General features: G+C 46.5%; 1 protein-coding gene across 3 annotated transcripts; it reads right to left on the reverse strand.

The window, feature by feature from the left end:
- Positions 1–498: 498 nt before the first annotated feature.
- EIF2D (eukaryotic translation initiation factor 2D) lies at positions 499–18,023 on the reverse strand. 3 transcript variants are annotated; one of them, XM_004425096.3, is made up of 15 exons: positions 17,832–18,022; positions 16,732–16,922; positions 15,286–15,369; positions 14,718–14,808; positions 12,107–12,214; positions 10,248–10,504; positions 9,662–9,779; positions 7,659–7,704; positions 7,133–7,236; positions 6,863–7,012; positions 6,409–6,498; positions 5,356–5,451; positions 4,343–4,463; positions 2,293–2,467; positions 499–701 (listed from the first exon to the last, which is right to left on the reverse strand). In XM_004425096.3, exons 1-15 carry the CDS (start codon positions 17,885–17,887, stop codon positions 631–633), a joined length of 1,758 nt encoding a protein of 585 aa, XP_004425153.1. In that variant the 5' UTR covers positions 17,888–18,022; the 3' UTR covers positions 499–630. The 3 variants fall into 3 exon arrangements, with proteins under 3 accessions (XP_004425153.1, XP_087293404.1, XP_014638951.1); XM_087437278.1 differs by lacking the exon at positions 6,863–7,012 and having other exon boundaries at positions 17,832–18,023; XM_014783465.2 differs by lacking the exon at positions 17,832–18,022 and having other exon boundaries at positions 16,791–16,909.
- Positions 18,024–19,079: the final 1,056 nt, after the last annotated feature.

Genomic DNA, 19,079 nt, shown 5'->3' on the forward strand with positions numbered 1-19,079 from the left:
CACAACACAATTTACACTGTTAGTGGCGCTGTGCCAACGCTGGAGGAGAATCATTGTTGTGTAGAAACCCATGTCCTAATGTGCTTCTATTGTTTCTTATTTCTGTCTAGTCTAAATTTTGCTACAATTTAGGGCCAATCCTTTCTTCTTTTGCCTTAATTGATGACAGAGAGAACAGCTGGGTTCTGATTTCTATATAAATAACCCTTTAGAGACGTGAAGGATCTATTTTGGGGCTAGGATAATAGGTAGTAGGAACAGATGGGCAAGAGGCTGTGGCATATTTGGTAGAGGGACTTTAAAAACAGGAAGGCCCCACCTGCCTGAACTTTGGAGGGCTGTCCAGCCTTGAAAGCAGGGGAGGAACCAGAACCAATGAAACTACATGAATGGAAAAGGCACTCCACAACAGCCTCTTCTGTCCATTTAAAATGGCTGCTGCCCTGAAAATTTAGTACAATCTTTTAGCCACGTGGAGGAAACATGAGGGAAATCAGATTTAGATTAGAATAAAAATTTATTTTGGTAAAGAATTATATTTTTTTATTCGCAAAAGCTGAAAATGCTCATATAAATTACCAGCCCAGAGCTTGGATTTCCATTGGTTCAACTGCATGAAACAAGAGTCTGTCACTTCTTCTTGCCAGGTTTGGGGGCCTTTTCTAGGCCTTGGATGTATTTTCGAGGAAGCTGATACTCTTCTACAATCCAAAAAGCAGAAACTCCTCAGTGGGGCACGAGCTTGCTCTGCACCGCTTCACCTTCGTCTCACGACGTCCCTCTTTGGCCCCCGACCCTGACCCCGACCCCGACCCGCACAGCTACCTCCTGGCCCTCCTGTCCACCATGTGCTCACTCTTGCTGTCAAGCCTCTCTTCAAAGGATCCCATCATGTGACCTGCTCTTCTACACCCAGCCCAAACTCAACTCCTGTGGGATGCATTCTGGGATGGACATTTATCCTTACACCTCGAGGCTGAAGTGTGTATTTCAGCAGTTTTCACACTGACAGCTACTTTCTAGGTGTATTTCAGGCATTTATAATGTTCTCCTGAGAGAGAACGTGTCTGTGTTCAGTCATGTTTTTGGCTATTTTCCTCTGTATTTGTTATCAGCACCTCACATGGGGTTCTTCGCTTTCTTACAGGGGCTCACCTCTAAAGTTAACTGCTGGGTGCTGCCTTAGGCCCCAGAATAAATCTGCTTGTTGAGCATTCACTATGTGCCAGGCCCCAGGCAGGACAAAAGAGTGAAAAAGGCAAGGTCTCTGACTCAAGATGCTCAGTCCAGCAGGGGTTCAGACATTAGAAAAAATGAGCCCAGTTGCAGACACTTATCAGAAATATAAACACAAATGGAAAGTGCTACATTAGCAATTTTTAAATGCTAATTTAAGAAAACAGAAAAAATGGGCCATGCTCTGAGACAGACTTCCTGTGACCCATGAGCTGGGCCAATGAGCCTTTTTGGCCAGGCAGATTCGGGTTGTGGGAGGGCATGCCAGGGAGCGAACAGCACAAAAGAGAGCCCCCAGTGTGAAGGTACATAGTGTATGGGGGCAGCGAGGACACCAGCACGGCCTAGGCCTGGGACAGGGGTGGGAGCTGCCAGAGAGAGCCTGAATGGAAGACGGGTTGGATGGGGAGGGTCTTGTCTATTGAGCTTAGGAGTGATTCTAAAGGCACTGAAGAGGCATAAAGAGTTGTTTAGAGGGGAGAGATGTGATCACATTTGTTTTAGAAAGCTGACCCAAGCAGAGACGTGGAGGAGGGTGGCTTGAATGGAGGACAAACAAGGTGACCGAGAGTTGGTAGAAAGAACTTAGGCTCTGACATCTGACAAATGAAGTTCAGAGCCCAGCGGCAGCACTCAACAGTTGAATATCTCAGGGCAGGATACTGAACCTGTCTGAACCTGTTTCCTCATCTGCAAAACAACCAGTTCTGCAGCCTCACTATGATTAAGAGAGCTCACACCCGCAAAAAGCCCAGCAAAGTGCCTAGTACAGTTTGGGTGCTCAACAACCGTTTTATAAAAAGGGAAAACCAGGAAGAAAACTATCCTAATAGTATGGTGGAGAAAGCACTGAATCTGGGGGCCAAAGGATCTGATTCAAACATTAGCTCCACTTCTTGTTGGCTGCTAAAAACTATATGTATATGTATGTATGTAGATGTATACATATATATGTATGTACAAAAATGTATTATGATAACTAGAGTGAGTTACGTTGGTGGGAAGATTTCTGCCAAGTTAGACCAATGTCTCTGCTTCTTCAGAGGGGATGCTCACCGAGCAACAGCCAGCTGACGTGGTGGATTTGGTTTCCCTGGATCTGGACCTGCAGGCTCTCCTTGGCCCCAGGAGCAGGAGTGACGGTGGTACTAGCCTGGCATCGCTGCTGGAGGACGGCAGCCACCGAGCATGGGTCCAGACCATAGGCCTCCAAGTTCCGGACCATGGTCACCTGTGGGACAGAAGACTGATGGTGGGTGCAGACCACATGCTCTCCTCTCCAGAGGGCCTTCTGGAGCCTCAGCAGCCTTCTCACCCCCTATATTTACCATCCCTACAACCATGGTACCTTTTCATCCAAATAATTTATTTTTGTGCTTCTAAATAGATTCTTTTGACCCTATCCAATATATGTGTTCTATATTTAGTGGGATAGATACTCTATCCCACATATAACATATACTTTTTTAAAAGTTTTTTTATTATGGAAAATTTAAAACACAAATGAAAGTAGAATAGTATAATGACTCCCCTGTACCCATCACCAGTTTCAACAGTTATCAGTTCATGACCAGCCCTGACGCATCATATCCCTATCTACTCCCACTCCTATATTACTTTAAAGCAAATCCTCCTAGACACCGATCCTTTCATCTACAAATATTTCAGTACATATCTCCAAAAGATAAGGGCTCTTCTTAACATAAAGACACAACCGTCAACACACCTGAAAATAAATGAGCAATAACTCCTTAATACCAAGGATCTCATCAGTAACACAGGCATTTTTCTATTATTCATCAACTTCACAAATGACAATTATGTGACTTTGAGATAAAAAAGAAAAACAGTACTTATACTTTTTAAAAATCACAATTCCCCCCGTTTCCTTAAAACCAGTTCTCTCTCATTCATGATGAGCAATGGTAAAATGCATTACTGTCAGGAGTGTGTCAGGGAGGATGCTTTCAATAAAGTCTATAAAAGTTCCAAAGAGCCTAGGCCTGTTGAGAGGCTCCAGCCCCAGAGGGTCTCAGAATCAATATGACATTAGAGGTCACATCTATTCCACTCCCCTGCCTGATGCATGAACCCCTGAATACATCTTCCCCCAGTGGTCACCTAATCTTTGCTTGCAGACCACCAGAAAATAACTCTTTATTTTAGAAAACCCCAATTTCAATTTTGGACAATTCTAATTGCTATTATTAATATAAAAATTAGTGTTTTAATAAGCTAATATACATAGAAATTGCTTAGTACAGAGTCTGGGCACATAATTACACACTCCAGAAATAGTGGCTATTAAGGTTCTCATTATTGGTTCTCATTTACTGAATGCTTACATGCCAAGTACTATTCTAAGTGCTTCAACCACATATATTCCTTCATTTGATCCTCACAGTGCCTTATAAGGTAGTATTATCCCCATTTTTCACATAAGGAAATTCAGGCAAAAAGACATTAAATAACTTGCTCAAGGTCAAGCATCGAGGCAAAGGACTTGGACTCGAACTCGGGTCTCTAATCCCAAGGCCTATGCTCACAACCATACACTACTAGAAAGTTCTTTATTTTGAATCCAAGTCTGTCCTCTTGGGATTTCCACCCAGGATTCCCATTTCTGTCTGTAGTAAGGCACACAGAGTAAGTGCACTCTTTTTCCCGAGGACAGCTTTTCACATATTTGAGGACAGATGTAATTTGTTCCCTACGACTTTGTGTTGCCAAGCTAAACACGCTCAGTTCCTTCAACAGTTCCTTACAAGATATTTTCATTGAGCAAGGCCCAAGAGGTAACAGACTGAGTAAGAGCTGAAAGCCCATAACATAGTTCTAAGAAAAAACTAAAAATAAAATCTTGTTTACCTTTGGAACCAGGCTCTAGCAAGTTTCCTAGCACAAAAATCCTAGAGGGCAGTGAGTGAGGGAGTCAGCTTTACCTGTTTATACAGGACCCAGAACAATCACACAAACACAGGTATTTCGTAAACAACCTTTGAGGTGTCTGAGGCCTATCTACAAACCTCCAATCACATGAGAGAGACTAGAACTTAGCAGGGACATTAAATCACCATCTTCAAACACTGTGTCTTTTTAAAATTACCTTTTTATTAGAAGCCCTCTGTGCTAGAGTGATGTCAATTGGGCAGATTTTGCCTTTCTTCACAATGGGCTCTTGTCCGGGAAAGGTCACTTGATGGGCAGGCTGCAATTTTTCCAAACACCTAAACAGGAGTTAATGTATAGTAGACTAATAAAACCAATAGAAACCACTTCCTCATACCCGACTACTAGCAGGCAGCTGGTCTAAGCTGATCTTGCAGGCAGTGGTTGGCCCTTGGCTGCACATTAGAATCATTCAAATCACCTAGGGAGCTGCACCCCAGACCAATTCAATCAGAAGCTCTGACCAGCATATCCCCAAAGTGTGGCCAAAGTCGGGACCCACTGATTCAGGGAAGGGAACATCAGTTCTGAACCCCCGGAAAATGCCCACTGGCCTGGCCTTCTGAAAATCTGCCCTGGCTGCCTTGTAGAGTTCACCACCTGCTCAAGACTCTCCATCACCCAGCCTGATAAAGTGCTGCTTCGCATTCCTGACATGTTCCAATAATGCATCTTTTAGAGAACACCTTTACCATGAGGAGTTTCTCCCTTTTATCTAGCCAGATTTTCTCTTGCTATCACATATATTAGGATCAACAAACTTTTTCTATAAAGAGCCAGAAAGTAAATATTTTAGGCTTTAAGGGCCATATGGTCTCTATTGCAACTACTCAACTCTGCCCTTGTAGCACAAGAGCAGCCACAGACAATACATAAATAAATGGGTGTGGCTGTGTTCCAATAAAGCCTTATTCACAAAAACAGGTAGCAGGCCAGATTTGGCCCCCAGCTGTAGTTTGCTAACTCCTGATATAAATTATTTTCAGTTTTGGTTCTGTGGGAAAGAAAGAGTATAAGAATCTTTCCTTTGAAGACTTTAAGACAACTCCCCCCAGCCTTCTTTTTGCTCCTAAATCTTTTTGAAATTCTTAATATTAAAAATAATAAGGTGTGATAGATAGTAAGGGAAGAGGACAGAAATGTTGGCAAGGAGCTAGCAATCCCTACTACCTGGTCAGGAGACTGTCCCATGGAAGCTTCATGACTGTGTGCTGTTCATTTTTCTCTAAGATGCAGTCACATAAGACAGGATCCAATTTCACGAGACTAAAAGGAAAGAAGAGGCAATAAAGAAATCCCAGCCCTGCCCCTTCTGACCCAAGGACCAGCTCAGGATTCATCTCTTATATGTCCTTTATAGTCATTCAGGATTATTAGAACCAATTATGGGACCACAGTCCATGAATCAATGTACCCTGTGGATGGGAGGTGCAAGTATGCTTTCCTAGAACAAAGGGGAAGCAGGCGGTGGGAGGGGAAGGAAGATGGGAAAAATCCGAAGACCAGGATTCTTGGCTCAGTTCTGCTACTAACCATGAGTAGGGCGGTAGTTCCCAACTTTTTGATCAAGAGGATGTCTTTTTTTTTTTTTTTAAAGATTTTATTTATTCATTTTTTTCCCCCCAAAGCCCCAGTAGATAGTTGTATGTCATAGGTTCACATCCTTCTAGTTGCTGTACGTGGGACTCGGTCTCGCGTTGGACGGAGAAGTGGTGCCTCGGTGCGCGCCCGGGATCCGAACCCGGGGCGCCAGCATCAGAGCGCGCGCACTTAACCGCTAAGCCACGGAGCCGGCCCAAGAGGATGTCTTTTGAAAGTAAAAAAAAAAAATTAATGGAATACTCTTTATTTAGTAGTTTACCTCCTATAGCCACTTACTAAGAAAATAGAGAATACCAAAAAGCTATGATGACTTCAGTAAAATTTTTTTAAGTTTGCATTTTATTCCTTACAATAGCATCTGCATTTGAAAATCCACAGTGGGTATGTATGAGATGATACTTGTCTGGTCTACAGTCAATGTTGACAGCATGTATGAACCTGAACACCCTACACAATAACTCCAGGTGTCCAAGCTCAGGGTTTAGAAACCACTGGTTTCGGTTATTCCTAAAAGGCTCGGCCTCCTGCACGCCCTTCCATCCCAGACATCCCCCACAGATGTGTCTACGTCTGCTAAAGATGAACACCTAACCCACAGCCTTCTCCTCCCCATCCACTCACTTTTTGTTGTCTGCATCAACCAGGTCATTTTTCTTGGCGTAGTTAATGATGATCGTTCGGACCTCACCACCCTCGAGAACGCTCCCCTTCCTAGGTGAGAAGTGAGCGGGGGGTTACTCATGCTGTGCCAGGAGACAAGCTGCACATACCAGACTCACTCCCTGCTCTGCAGGGCACTTTCCTCGGCTTTTCCTCTATTTTCTTCCCTTTTCCTGAGTGAGGCGAGCAGGACTGTGTGAAGAATAATTACAGGTAGAAAAAGGAGAGACCTACTCTCTCATTCACTTAGTCCAGAGACACTTCCCAGGGGAAGGAGGCTTGCAGCTGGATCTGGGAGGAAAGGAGGACGGGGCAGAGCAGGTTTGCCAGTCACAGAAGAACACTACTCAGGCTGAGAGGGGCTATAGGCCAGAACACCAAGCAGGCAGAGAAGGGCTGCTCTCCAAAAACTCACTTGTGGCCAGACTCCTGGAAGAGCAGAGTCATGCTGGCTGGGACACAGTAGAGGGATTTTATATCTGGAGGGTGATAGGGCTGTTCCCTGCTACCCTCCTGGATAGTCTGGGAGGTCGGGGAGGGCTCGGGTATGACGAAAGATGTGATCCTAAAACCCAGCAGAAGGAAAGAAAAAACACATTTATACTAGTGTCTCGGCAATTCCCAGTCCGTGGCCCAGGTGCCCTGGGGCCAGCTGAGCTACGGTGACCAGGCCCCCGGCACTCACCTCGGGTGTTTCCAGTCCACAGCCACAATGCTCTCCACCCCTTTGCTCAGCTCCTTCACCTGTATAATGTGCTCCTGCTGCATTTGCTGCAGGAACTGAGAGAGCTAAGGGAGAGAGGGCCGGTGGTGGGGACCTCATCGATTGCACACACACACTGAGCACCTATGACGGGCCAGACACCGAGCAAGGCAGCTCCTGGGAGGGACATGTGACAGTCCCTGCCCTCGTCTAATTAGGAACTGGGAGGCCCCCACCCTGAGGGTTGGGAGTGAGAAGCTGCTAGAGACTAACTGGTGAAGCCTCTCCAAATTCTGATCAGACACAGAAGGTCGAAGGGAGGGAGTGGGAGCCCACCCGACGCCCTCAGCCCAAGGGAGAGTTTTCTTTTCCCCCCTTATACCTGGAATCAAAAAGCTGAACTCTAGCCTGAGCCCTGTAGACAGAGCTTCCCCAGTGTCCCTCCAGCTGATGTCATGTGTGGCCCTAACAACTCTCTGTGTGGTATGCAGGGAAGGGACCTGCTTACCTTTTTGAAGCTTGACTTCTTTATGTCCAGTTGTCGTCCTTCAGGGCTGATGGCAGATGGAAAAGGCAAGTTACGCTAACAAAGCAGTAGTGGTGGGACCTGCCTGACACTGAGAGGAGGGCACTTTTCCTCAGCCTTCCTCCTCCACGTTCAGAAAGAGGCCACTGTTCCAGAACTCTCTGCCCAGTGGTGGCATCAGAGAGGAATACAGACTCTAGCGCTTTGCTGTCCAAAGACCTTTTTGTAAAGATGGAATGTTCTCTGTTACTCAATATGGTAGCCACTAGCCACATGTGGTTATTAAGCACTTGAAATGTGACTATTGTGACCAAGGAACTGAATTTTAGATTTTATTTAATTTAAATTTAAATAGCCACACGTGGCTAGCGGCCACTGTACTGCATAGAAGCTTCAGATTCCTCTCAAACTAGACAAACTTCTGTGGCCTCAAAAGTTTCACCTTAAGGTGAACCTTTCCAATACCAAGCTCACTGTGGCAGCCCGGCCTAGAGCAGGATTTGGCAAACAACGTCCTGCAGGCCAAATCCGGCCACAGCCATTCATCCACTGTCCACGGCAGCCTTAGTACTGCAAGGGCAGAGCTGAGTAGTTGCAAGAGAGACTACATGGCCTGCAAAGCCTAAAGTACTTACTGTCAGGATCTTTATAGAAAATCTGTGCTAACTCCTACCTGAGAGCTACCAGTTTTCACGGGGAAGTTCCTGATGAAAGCCATGATGGTTCCTTCTCCCCAGAACTTACATCTTCTCTCAAAATGTGACAAGCAATAGCAGTGGGATTCGTAGGGAGCCCTTCTAGAACCCACCCCAGGTTAAGAACCTCTATTCTAGAGAAGATCCCAGGATTCCTCTCCCAGTTACTTGCAACCCAGCAAGGTCAGGACAAATTACAAGCATCCCGCCACACACTCCAGACCCCACACTCATATAGGATGCCTCAAAGAAACCCACATGTAGGGGGCTGGCCTGGTGGTGCAAGCAGTTAAGTGTGTACGCTCTGCTGCGGCGGCCTAGGGTTCGCCGGTTCGGATCCTGGGCGCACACCAACGCACACCAACGCACTGCTTGTCAAGCCATGCTGTGGCAGTGTCCCATATAAAGTGGAGGAAGATGGGCACGGATGTTAGCCCAGGGCCAGTCTTCCTCAGCAAAAAAAGAGGAGGATTGGCAGATGTTAGCACAGGGCTGATCTCCTCACAAAAAAAAAAAAAAAAAAAAAAAAAGAAACCCACATGTAAATAGGAAGAGAATTACATTAAAATGACTTTTTAAAAAACAAAGCAAAATTCTCAAAAAGAAAGAAGTTCAGTCTTAGGGTAAAAATCAATGAGCAAACTTCCTGACATGATAATATTTACTGGGTGCTTATTAAACGTCAGGCTATTTAATCTTGACAGCATTCCTACAAGTGCTGGAAATTTGGGCTCAGAAAAGCCCGGTAACGAGTTCACATTCACTCCAACAGCCTGGGAGCTGGCATTTGGGCCCAGACGGCTCTGTCTTCCAAGTCCAGGTTCATCCACATGTAACCCTCTCTCTCTTGACGGCCTGTGTTTGGAGGCGGGCTAGGGGTTCACACCGATTCTTCCTCCTGGTACAACCTAATCTGGCCCACCTGCTTTTCAGAAGTGTGAGGGGGCTGAACGTTCCAGAAGAAGCCTCCTGACAAAAGGCTGCCCCAGGACTCCTCCTGGATAGGACATGCTGCCAGATTCGCAAGAGACAGCCCAGAACCACGACAGCAGAGGCAGTGCTCAGAGAATCTTGGGAAGTTTAACCTTCATCTCCTTCACATCCTTTCACTGGCTAAAATTTAAGTTCTAAAACTCAGGACCCAGTTTATTTGCCAGAATAACCCTCCACTCTACTCTTTCTACAGCATGTCCCTCAACCAATTCCCCCCCAACCCTGTCCTGTCCTACAGCCAAGGAACAAGAGAGAGACCCAAGCCCTGGCCTCCAGCCCACATCATGCCTTCCATACCAGCAGGAGAACATGTGGCTGCCAAGCAAAGTGCTGGTGAGCAGAGGGAGGTCAGCCTTTCTGACTCGGCTCTTCAAAGCCTGCAAGAAGCATTGCTGTAACAGTTCATCCATTTGCTCTGCAAGGAAAAGACAAGAACCACACCCTTCCTGAGTGACACGGAACACCTGGTGCAGTACATGTAAAACCCTGCCTGGTCCCACCCCTACCTCACCCCTTAGCTCTGGAAGGAACCCTTCCCAGGGAGCAAAGCTCCCAGACTCTCTCGAGCACTGAGACTTTAAAGAGGGCTGACCTCTGAGAGGGGAGTGAGTGCTTCTCTGGCAGAGAAGTCAGAGCCAGAGGAAGCCATACAGGGCTCTGTGGCTGCATCAGCCCAAATGCCAGGGCAGACTGGCACCCAGGGAAACGCAACCCCTGTGGAAAAGACTCCCCAGGGAGGTGTCAAAGGGCTGCTGCACCACCCTCACCAAAAACAAGGACCTGCCCTCCTCTCCTAGAGCTCTGGTGCCAGTCAGAAGCAGACAGGAGCGCGTCAGTCTCCTAAACCGAGAGCAGATGGGCCTGGCCGCTCCCAGAGCCATACCTTGAAGGGTCTTGCTGTCTGTGGGGTCTCGGTTCAGGCCCCCAACGCTGAGGTCTTCTGAGGCTTCTGAGAGAGACTTCTCCCCGCACATCTGCTGAACCTCCCCATCCTCCTCCTCCTCTCCCTCCAGGGTCAGGTGCCTCATGTCTCCCTGCAGGGCAGGGTCTGCCTGCACAGACTCCTTCTCTTCACTGAGATCCAGGGGATCCAGGACCAGTGGAGCAATGGACGGTGGAGAGGACTTGCCTCCAGATCGCCTGGAAAAATCTCACGTCAGAAACACCAAGCAGCAGCCACAACACTCTCCAACCTGGTCAGGGGGTCAGCTGGAGTCCAGAAAGAGTAAAAGCCACAGGCAAGGGGGTCCAGGAGAAGGCAGAGAGCCTGGGCTCTGATCTCAACACTATTTCCAATTATGGGCCCAGATAAGTCCCATGCCCTAGTTTCCTCATCTCTGAAATGGGAGAGTAATCCTTGCCTCCTCCCTATCCCAAAGGAATAATAATAATATTAACTGACATCCTGGTCAGAGAAAGATTAAAGAAAAAGTAGTTAAAGAGAAGTCCCCAAAAGTATTCCCGTCATATGAGTTAAAAACAAAACCATTTTGAATTAAATAACAAAATTAAGATCGCAAATGCATCTGCAGTGCAGTTTGGTGAAATATAAAGCCAAGACCCAGAGGATGTAACACAGTACACACACCGGGCCTGCTCAAGGACTGCACACTCAGCGCTTCTGCGCCCAGTCAGAGTGCGATCGAACTTCCAGAGCAGAGATTACAATGGTTTTATGCCACTAAGCCTTAGAAAAACAGGAAAAATAGCGGCGCCACAGAGCAGAGCATGCAGAGAAGTAAAAGCAAAAAGCCTCATCTTAGCAAGATCACAGAAATCAAACTAAGTTCTAACTAACAGCTGCAGCAAGGCTTATTAGTATTGTTAACAGAGAGGCCAGGGTGTATGTTTGGGCTATTCTGATCAGGTAAATACCATAAATATTTTTAAAAGGTAGGGGAGGGGGGACTGAGGCAGCCACTGATAAAACAATTTAGACAAGGTGACCTTGACTGCCGTTGCTCAGACTGAGAGAAAACCAGGTGCTGGGAGAATATCAGCGAGCAGCCCTCCAATGTCTGTTCAACACAGGCTGGTGAGGCTGTACCTCCAGCAAAGCAAGGCTTGGCCAATCCTTGTAAATGAGTAACTCCAAGACTGGGCTAAAAAGGTAAGGATGAATCTTACCTGGCCACGAAGCTCGGCCAGAAGACCTGGTACACTGCTTTTGAGAAAAGCGCTATTGACTGTTTCGGTAAAATGACCAGAAAATAAACTGGTATACGGCTCCAGAAAGCAACTGTTACAGTGAGAAAGTGTAACTTCCATAATGGGGAGGCGATCTGGGATGTGAAATTTGAACAACATGAAAGTAACCGGGTTATCTCCCTGGTGCCTGACAATCAACTCTGCTTTGACTGGGATTCAGAAGTGAGAATTTCCCAGCACTCATCCTGGGACCAGAAGATGCCTAAATGTGCATGGCAGACAAGGCCAGACAGACCAGAGCTATAAAAACGAGAAATATCACTGTACTGAGAGGCAGAGCAGACAATCCCTAAGGCCTTCCTCCAGGCCTAGGATTCAATTCACCTAGAAAATAATCAAAGTTCTCTGTAATTTCTTCTCCAAAGAGGCAAAAAAAACAAATCTTTTCTCCACATTTAGCAAGGAAATTAATGTCTGGGGTCAGCAACGTGCCTAAGGACACAGCAGGGACCAAAACTCTCCCTTCTGAACCCAGGCCCCGTGCTCTCTCCCCACACCCGGCTCTCCGTAAAACAGAAGAAACACTGAACCCACCACAAGTGGTCCTGGTAGGTGTGGAGCACACAGAAGCCCCTCCCCTTCAGGCCTGAAGTCAGCATCTCAGCTGTGGACATGGCGGCAACTCCGATGGCAACGGGGGCTCTAAGGAGGAGGCCAGAGACAGGGGTCAGGGAGTCTTCCAGGAGGGCACACGGCAGGCCCACTTTTCCACATATGTGCTACAAGCACCACAGTTACAAATCTGAAGCATCCACTTGTATCACAAAACTAAACTCAGTCCAGTCTCAATTTTCTTCAGATTACCTATACATCTGCCTTTCAAAAATCCCTTGAACAAACATTCCCCTTCTGCATAAGTAACTCCTCTGCTGACGTTAGCACTGTTTGTTTTATTCCCCTTATGAATGAAACCCAGGCAGGACTTGAAAGGATATTTAAAGTTTCCTCTCTTTAACTTCAAAAATAGCAATTACTTCTCCTACTTTAAAGAAGGCATAGCCATCCTACAAGGAAGCTCAGAAGGAAGGCCATTCACACACCATGAATTAGTCTGAGGGATGCCCTGGGGAAGAGAAGAGAGAAATAGTGGTGCCAGCCAGAAAGGTTCCTTCTGAGTTGGCTCTTTATAACAGGGCTTGCTCTGTGTAACTATCTAAGAACTGGGTGTGTCTAGAATATCAAAAACAACCACATTTATAGTAGCTATAAAAACTTCCAAAGCCCAAATAGGAAACCTCTGTTAGCGCAGTGTTCCTCAAGCACTGCTCACACACTGCCGGTAAGGATCGGGGACCAGCTGGATAACAGTGGGGGAATAAACAGCCTGGCAAGGTCGCCTGGCCCCGGGGGAGAAGATTCAAGGGCAGAGTTCCCGACACCTGAACTTAAAAAAATGTTTGCTAACCTGGCGCTCCCACTTACTATGCCCACAGGTCAGCTCCTGCCACAGAAACTTTGAATCTGCCTTCTTTCCCAGTTCCTAAAAGAGGGGTCTTTTTCTTCCACCCCCAGAAGGGTCAATGGCTCAAGAACTTCAGTCTCACATGGCTTGTATTTTTAATAAACCCCCAAGCTTCATCCCCATTTACACTGTAAAGGCCAAACTGAGCGGGCCAAACACGTATTCACATAGTTTTCTCCTATCTTGGATAGAGTACTGGGGGAAAAACAATGACACCACCATTCTTTTCAAATGCAAATTTTGCTACAGGTCAACAAAGAAGGAAACACTTCTAGGTACTCGGTTCCAAAAGGTTCAAGGAAAATGGGAGAACATGAGTAGCAAAAATAAGATCTTTAAACACTGACCTCTCCCATGCCTACGATCTCTCTCTCTTTCTCTCTCAAAGAAGCAATCAGTAAAATAACGAGATGTCATTTTTCACTCAGGATGACACAAATGAACAAGACCCATCATATCCAGCGTTGGTGAGAGCGTGGGAAATAGGCTCCATATATCCCGTAGGTGGGAATGAAAACTGATACAGCTATTTTGTAGGGCAACAGAAAATACGCTCATTGATCTTCAGCCTAACATGTCTGTTTCTCAGTAGCCACTCTAGAAAAATATTGGCACTGGTGTCCCTAGAGGCATCAGTAAGATATTGTTTGTGACAGAGACAAATTGGAGATAACCGTCCACTAGGACAGGATTTCTTCCATCACCACACAGCAGGTAAAAAGATTCAGCATATCTGTGCTTGCTAACTTGGAAAACGTCTGCACTATCTTAAATGAAAAACAATTTAAGGTATAATTCTGTTTGTATTTTTAAACATACATACCCAAAATCATACATTTTTATATGCACATGTATATATGCATTGAAGGTTGGCAAGGATATGCATCAAAATGATAACAGTTACTTTTAGGAGAAGAGGATCGTGGAGCGATTTTTCAGAAATGTTCATATGATTACTTCCTAATTTATTTTTAAAAAGAAGTAGTGTGGTGATGGCTGAACAACTCTGTAAATATATTAAAAATCCTTGAATTGTACATTTGAAACAGGTAAATTATATAGTATATAAACTATATCTCAGTAAAGCTATTAAAAAGTTAAAAGATCAGGAAGTGATGCAGATGACAGAAAAAAGTGTCAAGGTTGTGAAAGACAAAGAAAGACCAAGATAATGTCACAGATAGGAGACTAAGAAGACTTGACAACTAACTGCAATGTGGTATCCTAGATTGGGTTCTTGAACAGAAAAAAATACATTGTGGAAATACACAGTGGAAAAACTGGGGAAATACAAATAAAGTCTGTAATTGTGTTAATAGGATTGTACCAATGTTAATTCCTTAGTTTTGATAACTGGACTGTGGTTTAGTAAGGTGTTATCATTACAGGAAGCTGGGTTAGGAGTATATCAGAACTCTGTACTATCTTTGCAACTCTTGTGTAAATCTAAAATTACTGGAGGAAAAAAAGGGAGAAGCAGCAGCAGCTGCAAAAACACTTGGCCCAAATGTGCGGATGCCCCACAGGCTCAGTGCCATCCCCCTAATGGCCCACTCTCTGTTTCTTCCAGAAGAACCTGTTTTTTTTTCTTTTAATCCTTTAGCTATATGCTTTGGAAGTTGTCATTCCCCCCTTCCCAGTTTTACCTGTTTCCCCCAAAAGCACAGCAGACTGGCACAGTACCTGTTCCCCACCAAGGCAATGGCACAGAGGTCACCCCTCTGTACCTGAGGCAGACCAGCAGGGGGCACCACTAATCCTGGCAGCATCAAATCTGCAGCAAACAAAACAGAAGCATTACAACTTAACATTCTGCCTCCATCTAATTCCACCTTTCACTTCATCATTTATTCATTCACTCAACAAACAAATATTTATCAAGTATCAACTACGTTATTCATAATGAAAATAAAAAATGGCAACCCAAGTATCAGACCTTTTCCCTTGAGAGGGGTTCTAATTCCATGATCTATCTTATCCTGGTTTCATGAATTCAGCTTATTGATTTAAAGTACAGCATAGAGCAGTGCACAGGCACTTTCACATCACTTTACCTTATTTAAGCTTTACAACAGGGTCAGAGGGGCCCAGAGAGCTCATGGAAGCAGCCAAGTGAGAGACACAACACACATAAGAGAAAAATTCCATTTTTCAACCATGTGAACATAGGAAACTGGTATATTTATTAAAGTAGTTGGCCCTTACTAAGCAGGTTTCAACCAATAGCCAGAAACTAGGAAAATCCTCTTACCTGCTCCCCCAACCAGTTTTTCGAGCACCAGAGGCCATGTTGTGAACGTTGGTAGGAGGTCGGGATAGGACCACAGGGTGTACACTGTCCAAAAACAGACCCAGAAAACACTTATTGCCAAAACGTCAATCCCCTAGGGAACTGGCAAAGCCAACCACTAAGGCCACTCTAATTGGGATATAGAAAAGAAACTCGACTCAAAGCCAGAGAGAAGGTTGTGAGGGGATGCCCAAAGAGGTTTCATTCTTGAAGAAGGCAGAGACTTAAGAAACTGGATGCCATTTGAGACTTGGAGGCACCTATTGTTCCACCTGGATTACAGCAGCAGAAAACGCCACAGTGGATAAAAGCGGGGACAGAGACCCAACGAGGATTCCATTTATGACCCCAGAAGGACGTAACCTAAGAACAGGGCCCCAGCCTGTAAGAAATTTTGGAACTTTCTCATGTTTATTATTTTTACTCCCTCTGTTTCCATAGTGATTAGCAGTAAAACTAGATCAAAAAAGGCCTGTGTTTGTACAGCAGCAAAGTGGGGTGGCGGCAGGAGTGGCCGAAGGAGGCTGCACCACACTGTGCAGCCGAGCTGGGAGGAAACAAAGCCCCACTGACAAAGTAGGTGTCAGCAGCCATGGAAAAGAGAAAAGGACACTGAGTCTCTGAGATCTGTGACAAAGAATGAAAGCAAAGATCCTGAGAGCCAGGCAGAACCAAAGAAAGAATCCCTGTGAGATATCTCGACTGAAGTACATCACTAAGACAGCTGGGTATGTAGTTTAATTACTCCAGCTCCTTTCCTATCACAGTATCTCTTCAGTATCCTAAGAAAATCCTGCTAGTGATAGTTTTAAGAAACATTTTTTACATGCCCTGAAATTCCACCCTTTTCAAGACCTCTGCTCCATCGCTAGTTAACCCACTATACACTATTGTTCCTTCATCTCAGAACTTCCCTTGGCAACCACTCTCTTTCTGTGTTAGCCCCCCTGCCTTTTTTTTTGGTGAGGAAGATTGACCCTGAGCTAACATCTGTCGCCAATCCTCCTCTTTTCACTTGAGGAAGATTGTCCCTGAGCTAACATCTGTGCCAATCTCCCTCTATTTTTTGTATGTGGGTAGCCGCCACAGATGGCTTGATGAGTGGGGTAGGTTCACACCCGGGATCCCAACCTGCGAACCCTGGGCCGCCGAAGCGGAGCGCATGAACTCAACCTCTATGCCACCAGGCTGGCCCCTGTGTTATCCCTTTTTTTCTCCCTCCTATAGCAGTTTCTGGTCTTGAAAGACCCAATTCTACTGCCACTAGGTCCAAAAAGATTCTTAGGGATGGTATTGGCAGATTCTGCACTTGTCTGTTTTAAGGAAGAGAGGTTAATGGAGGAAATAAGGAGAAACAGATGTCAGGCAAGGGCTATAGTAATGGCCATCTGCATCCTATTGCCATACCTGTGGGATATAGATTTTTCTCCAGTTCAAATAGGATGGGGTTACCACCACTCACGTACACAGTCACTGCATCCCCTCTGTGAGCATACAACTTCACAATGTTGAACTCTTCCTTTCCAGGTACTAACTCAGAGACCTGATCAGTTCCAAGAGCGGGGAAAGCAGCTGTCACATCAGCCCGAAGCTTTCTCCTGCAGAAAGCACACCAACGCCTGGTATGAATGCTGCCAGAATGGATTTTAATAAATATTGAGGACTCAGAAGGACTTACTATAAAGTCATGAGGGCCAAGGAAAGACTGTCTGGTTTATGACGCCCTAGTCTCACACACTCTTCCAAAACATCCTATTCTCTTTCTCATCCAATGTCTCATCTATTTTCACATGTTCCTGAGGCACGTCTTTCCATTTCACAAAGAGAGAGGAAAATTGAGACCCAGTGAGCAACCCAAGTTAGCCTGACATGGGAAACTCAGCCCTGCCTTCCTGACTCCATGCCTAGCCCTCAGACCCTCCTTTCTCACATATGCTTGGCAAATCTGTCAGCTTATGATTTAACAGCTATACCAGGGCACCAAGAACTATAGAACACTGGTTCCCAAATTCCCCACGTGATACCTGCATTTGCAACACTGTAGAGTTCCCCTTACCACATGCGCCTCATCCTCTCCCACCTCACCCTTCATCTGTCTCTCCTGCCCACAAGTAAATCACTGGGCACTTTCTCAAATGCTTGCAGTTCTCGGTGCCCCGTCTGATCTCTCCGAGGGACTCTAAGCTCTCTGGAGGGCAGGGATCCTGCGTTCCTTCATTGTTGCATCCTCCACATCTTAAATAGACTGCAGCGCGGACTGAATAACGTTTTCTTTTAAACTCACTAGAATATCCAAAAGACAGCCTGGAATCAGGCCTCCTCTCCATCTTTACCCTCAAAATGTGTCTGTCTAACTCACCCTTGCCCCCTGGGGACCCTTCCCAGGCTGTACCCCTCGCCCTCCACCCCAGGTCTGCTGACCGAGCCCAGAGAGGGCTGTGGGCCAGCCGGGCTTGAGAGATGCCTGGGTGCCCTGGCGGGCAGAGCAGGCCCCTTCTCTCCCTCACCTGTCCGACCCCTTGATGGCCGTGTTGGACTTGACCCGAAAGGCCTTGGCAAACATGTCTGCTGGAGTGGCCTGGGGAAGAGGAGAGCACAGAAGCCAGGAGCTGTCAGGAAAGCCAGAGCGTGGCAGCTCCCCAAGCCGCAGCTCTGGGGGCAGCCATGCTGGAGCCCGGCTGGGAAAGGGGCCCGGCTGGAAACCCCAGCCGCGCAGCTTCACGGCTGCTGCCGCCGCGAGACCGCGGCCGCCCCTAGTGGCAAGGCCGGGAACTGAAGAGAGCGGGGCGGTGCCCCGGGGAGGCGGGGCGGACTCCTGCGCGGGAGGGTGGTGACCCGCCCTGCCCCCGCCGCCGCGCCCCTTCTGCCCAGCTCTGCGCCTGCGCGAGGGGCTCGAGTGTGCACGTGTGTGGTGACGCGCCCTGCCAACAGCGATTTCGTTCATTTGTGCTCCGTCAGCTTTCCAGTGGGTCGAGTGGGAGCGCTGCCAGGTCCCGTTCCATTCAGTTTAGCTCCGTTGCACAAAATTACTTGAACTCTTGTGTTTTATTAAACTTGGAGGCCTCAGGGCGGCCCGTGGGGTAGTGGTTAAGTGCTCGTGCACCGCTGCTGGCGGCCTGGGTTCAGATCCCAGCGCGCACTGACGGCACTGCTTGTCAGGCCATGCTGTGGCAGCCTCCCATATAAAGTGGAGGAAGATGGGCATGGATGTTAGCCCAGGGCCAGTCTTCCTCAGCAAAAAAAGCGGAGGAAGGGGCCGGCCCCGTGGCTTAGCGGTTAAGTGCCTGAGCTCCGTTACTGGCGGCCCGGGGTTCGGATCCTGGGTGTGCACCAATGCACGGCTACTCCGGCCGTGCTGAGGCCGCATCCCACATACAGCAACTAGAAGGATGTGCAGCTATGACATAGAACTATCCACTGGGGCTTTGGGGGAAAAATAAATAAATTAAAAAAAAAAAAAAAGGATTGGCATGGTTGTTAGCTCAGGGCTGATCTTCCTCACAAAAATAAATAAATGAACTTTCAGGCCTCTTGAATGTTTTTCTTAAGGGTTTTGTTTATTAAGGTCTTTACTTTTTTTTTTTTTTTTGCATGCTACAGGCCTCAGCTAGGATTTTCTCCTCCACGTTTTTTAATTTACATGGGGTGATAACAATAACAAGGAATCCACTCTTGTCCCAGATTTGTCCCTCATGTTATGAGGAAAATACTACAAATGATCTTCAAATCTAGTATTTTAAAATGTTTTTGGCTAT

This window comes from Ceratotherium simum, chromosome 2 (assembly GCF_057802395.1).
Source record: "Ceratotherium simum simum isolate JZ-2026a chromosome 2, ASM5780239v1, whole genome shotgun sequence".
NCBI classification, from domain to species: domain Eukaryota; kingdom Metazoa; phylum Chordata; class Mammalia; order Perissodactyla; family Rhinocerotidae; genus Ceratotherium; species Ceratotherium simum.

Excerpts from the sequence above, each read along its gene's own strand:
- EIF2D (XM_004425096.3), bottom strand. The coding sequence starts at position 17,887 with ATGTTTGCCAAGGCCTTTCGGGTCAAGTCCAACACGGCCATCAAGGGG. Across the intron at positions 9,780-10,247 it reads AGACAGCAAGACCCTTCAAG|AGCAAATGGATGAACTGTTA; the intron begins GTATGGCTCTGG and ends TTTTCCTTGCAG. Across the intron at positions 4,464-5,355 it reads TGGGACAGTCTCCTGACCAG|GTGTTTGGAAAAATTGCAGC; the intron begins GTAGTAGGGATT and ends ACTCCTGTTTAG.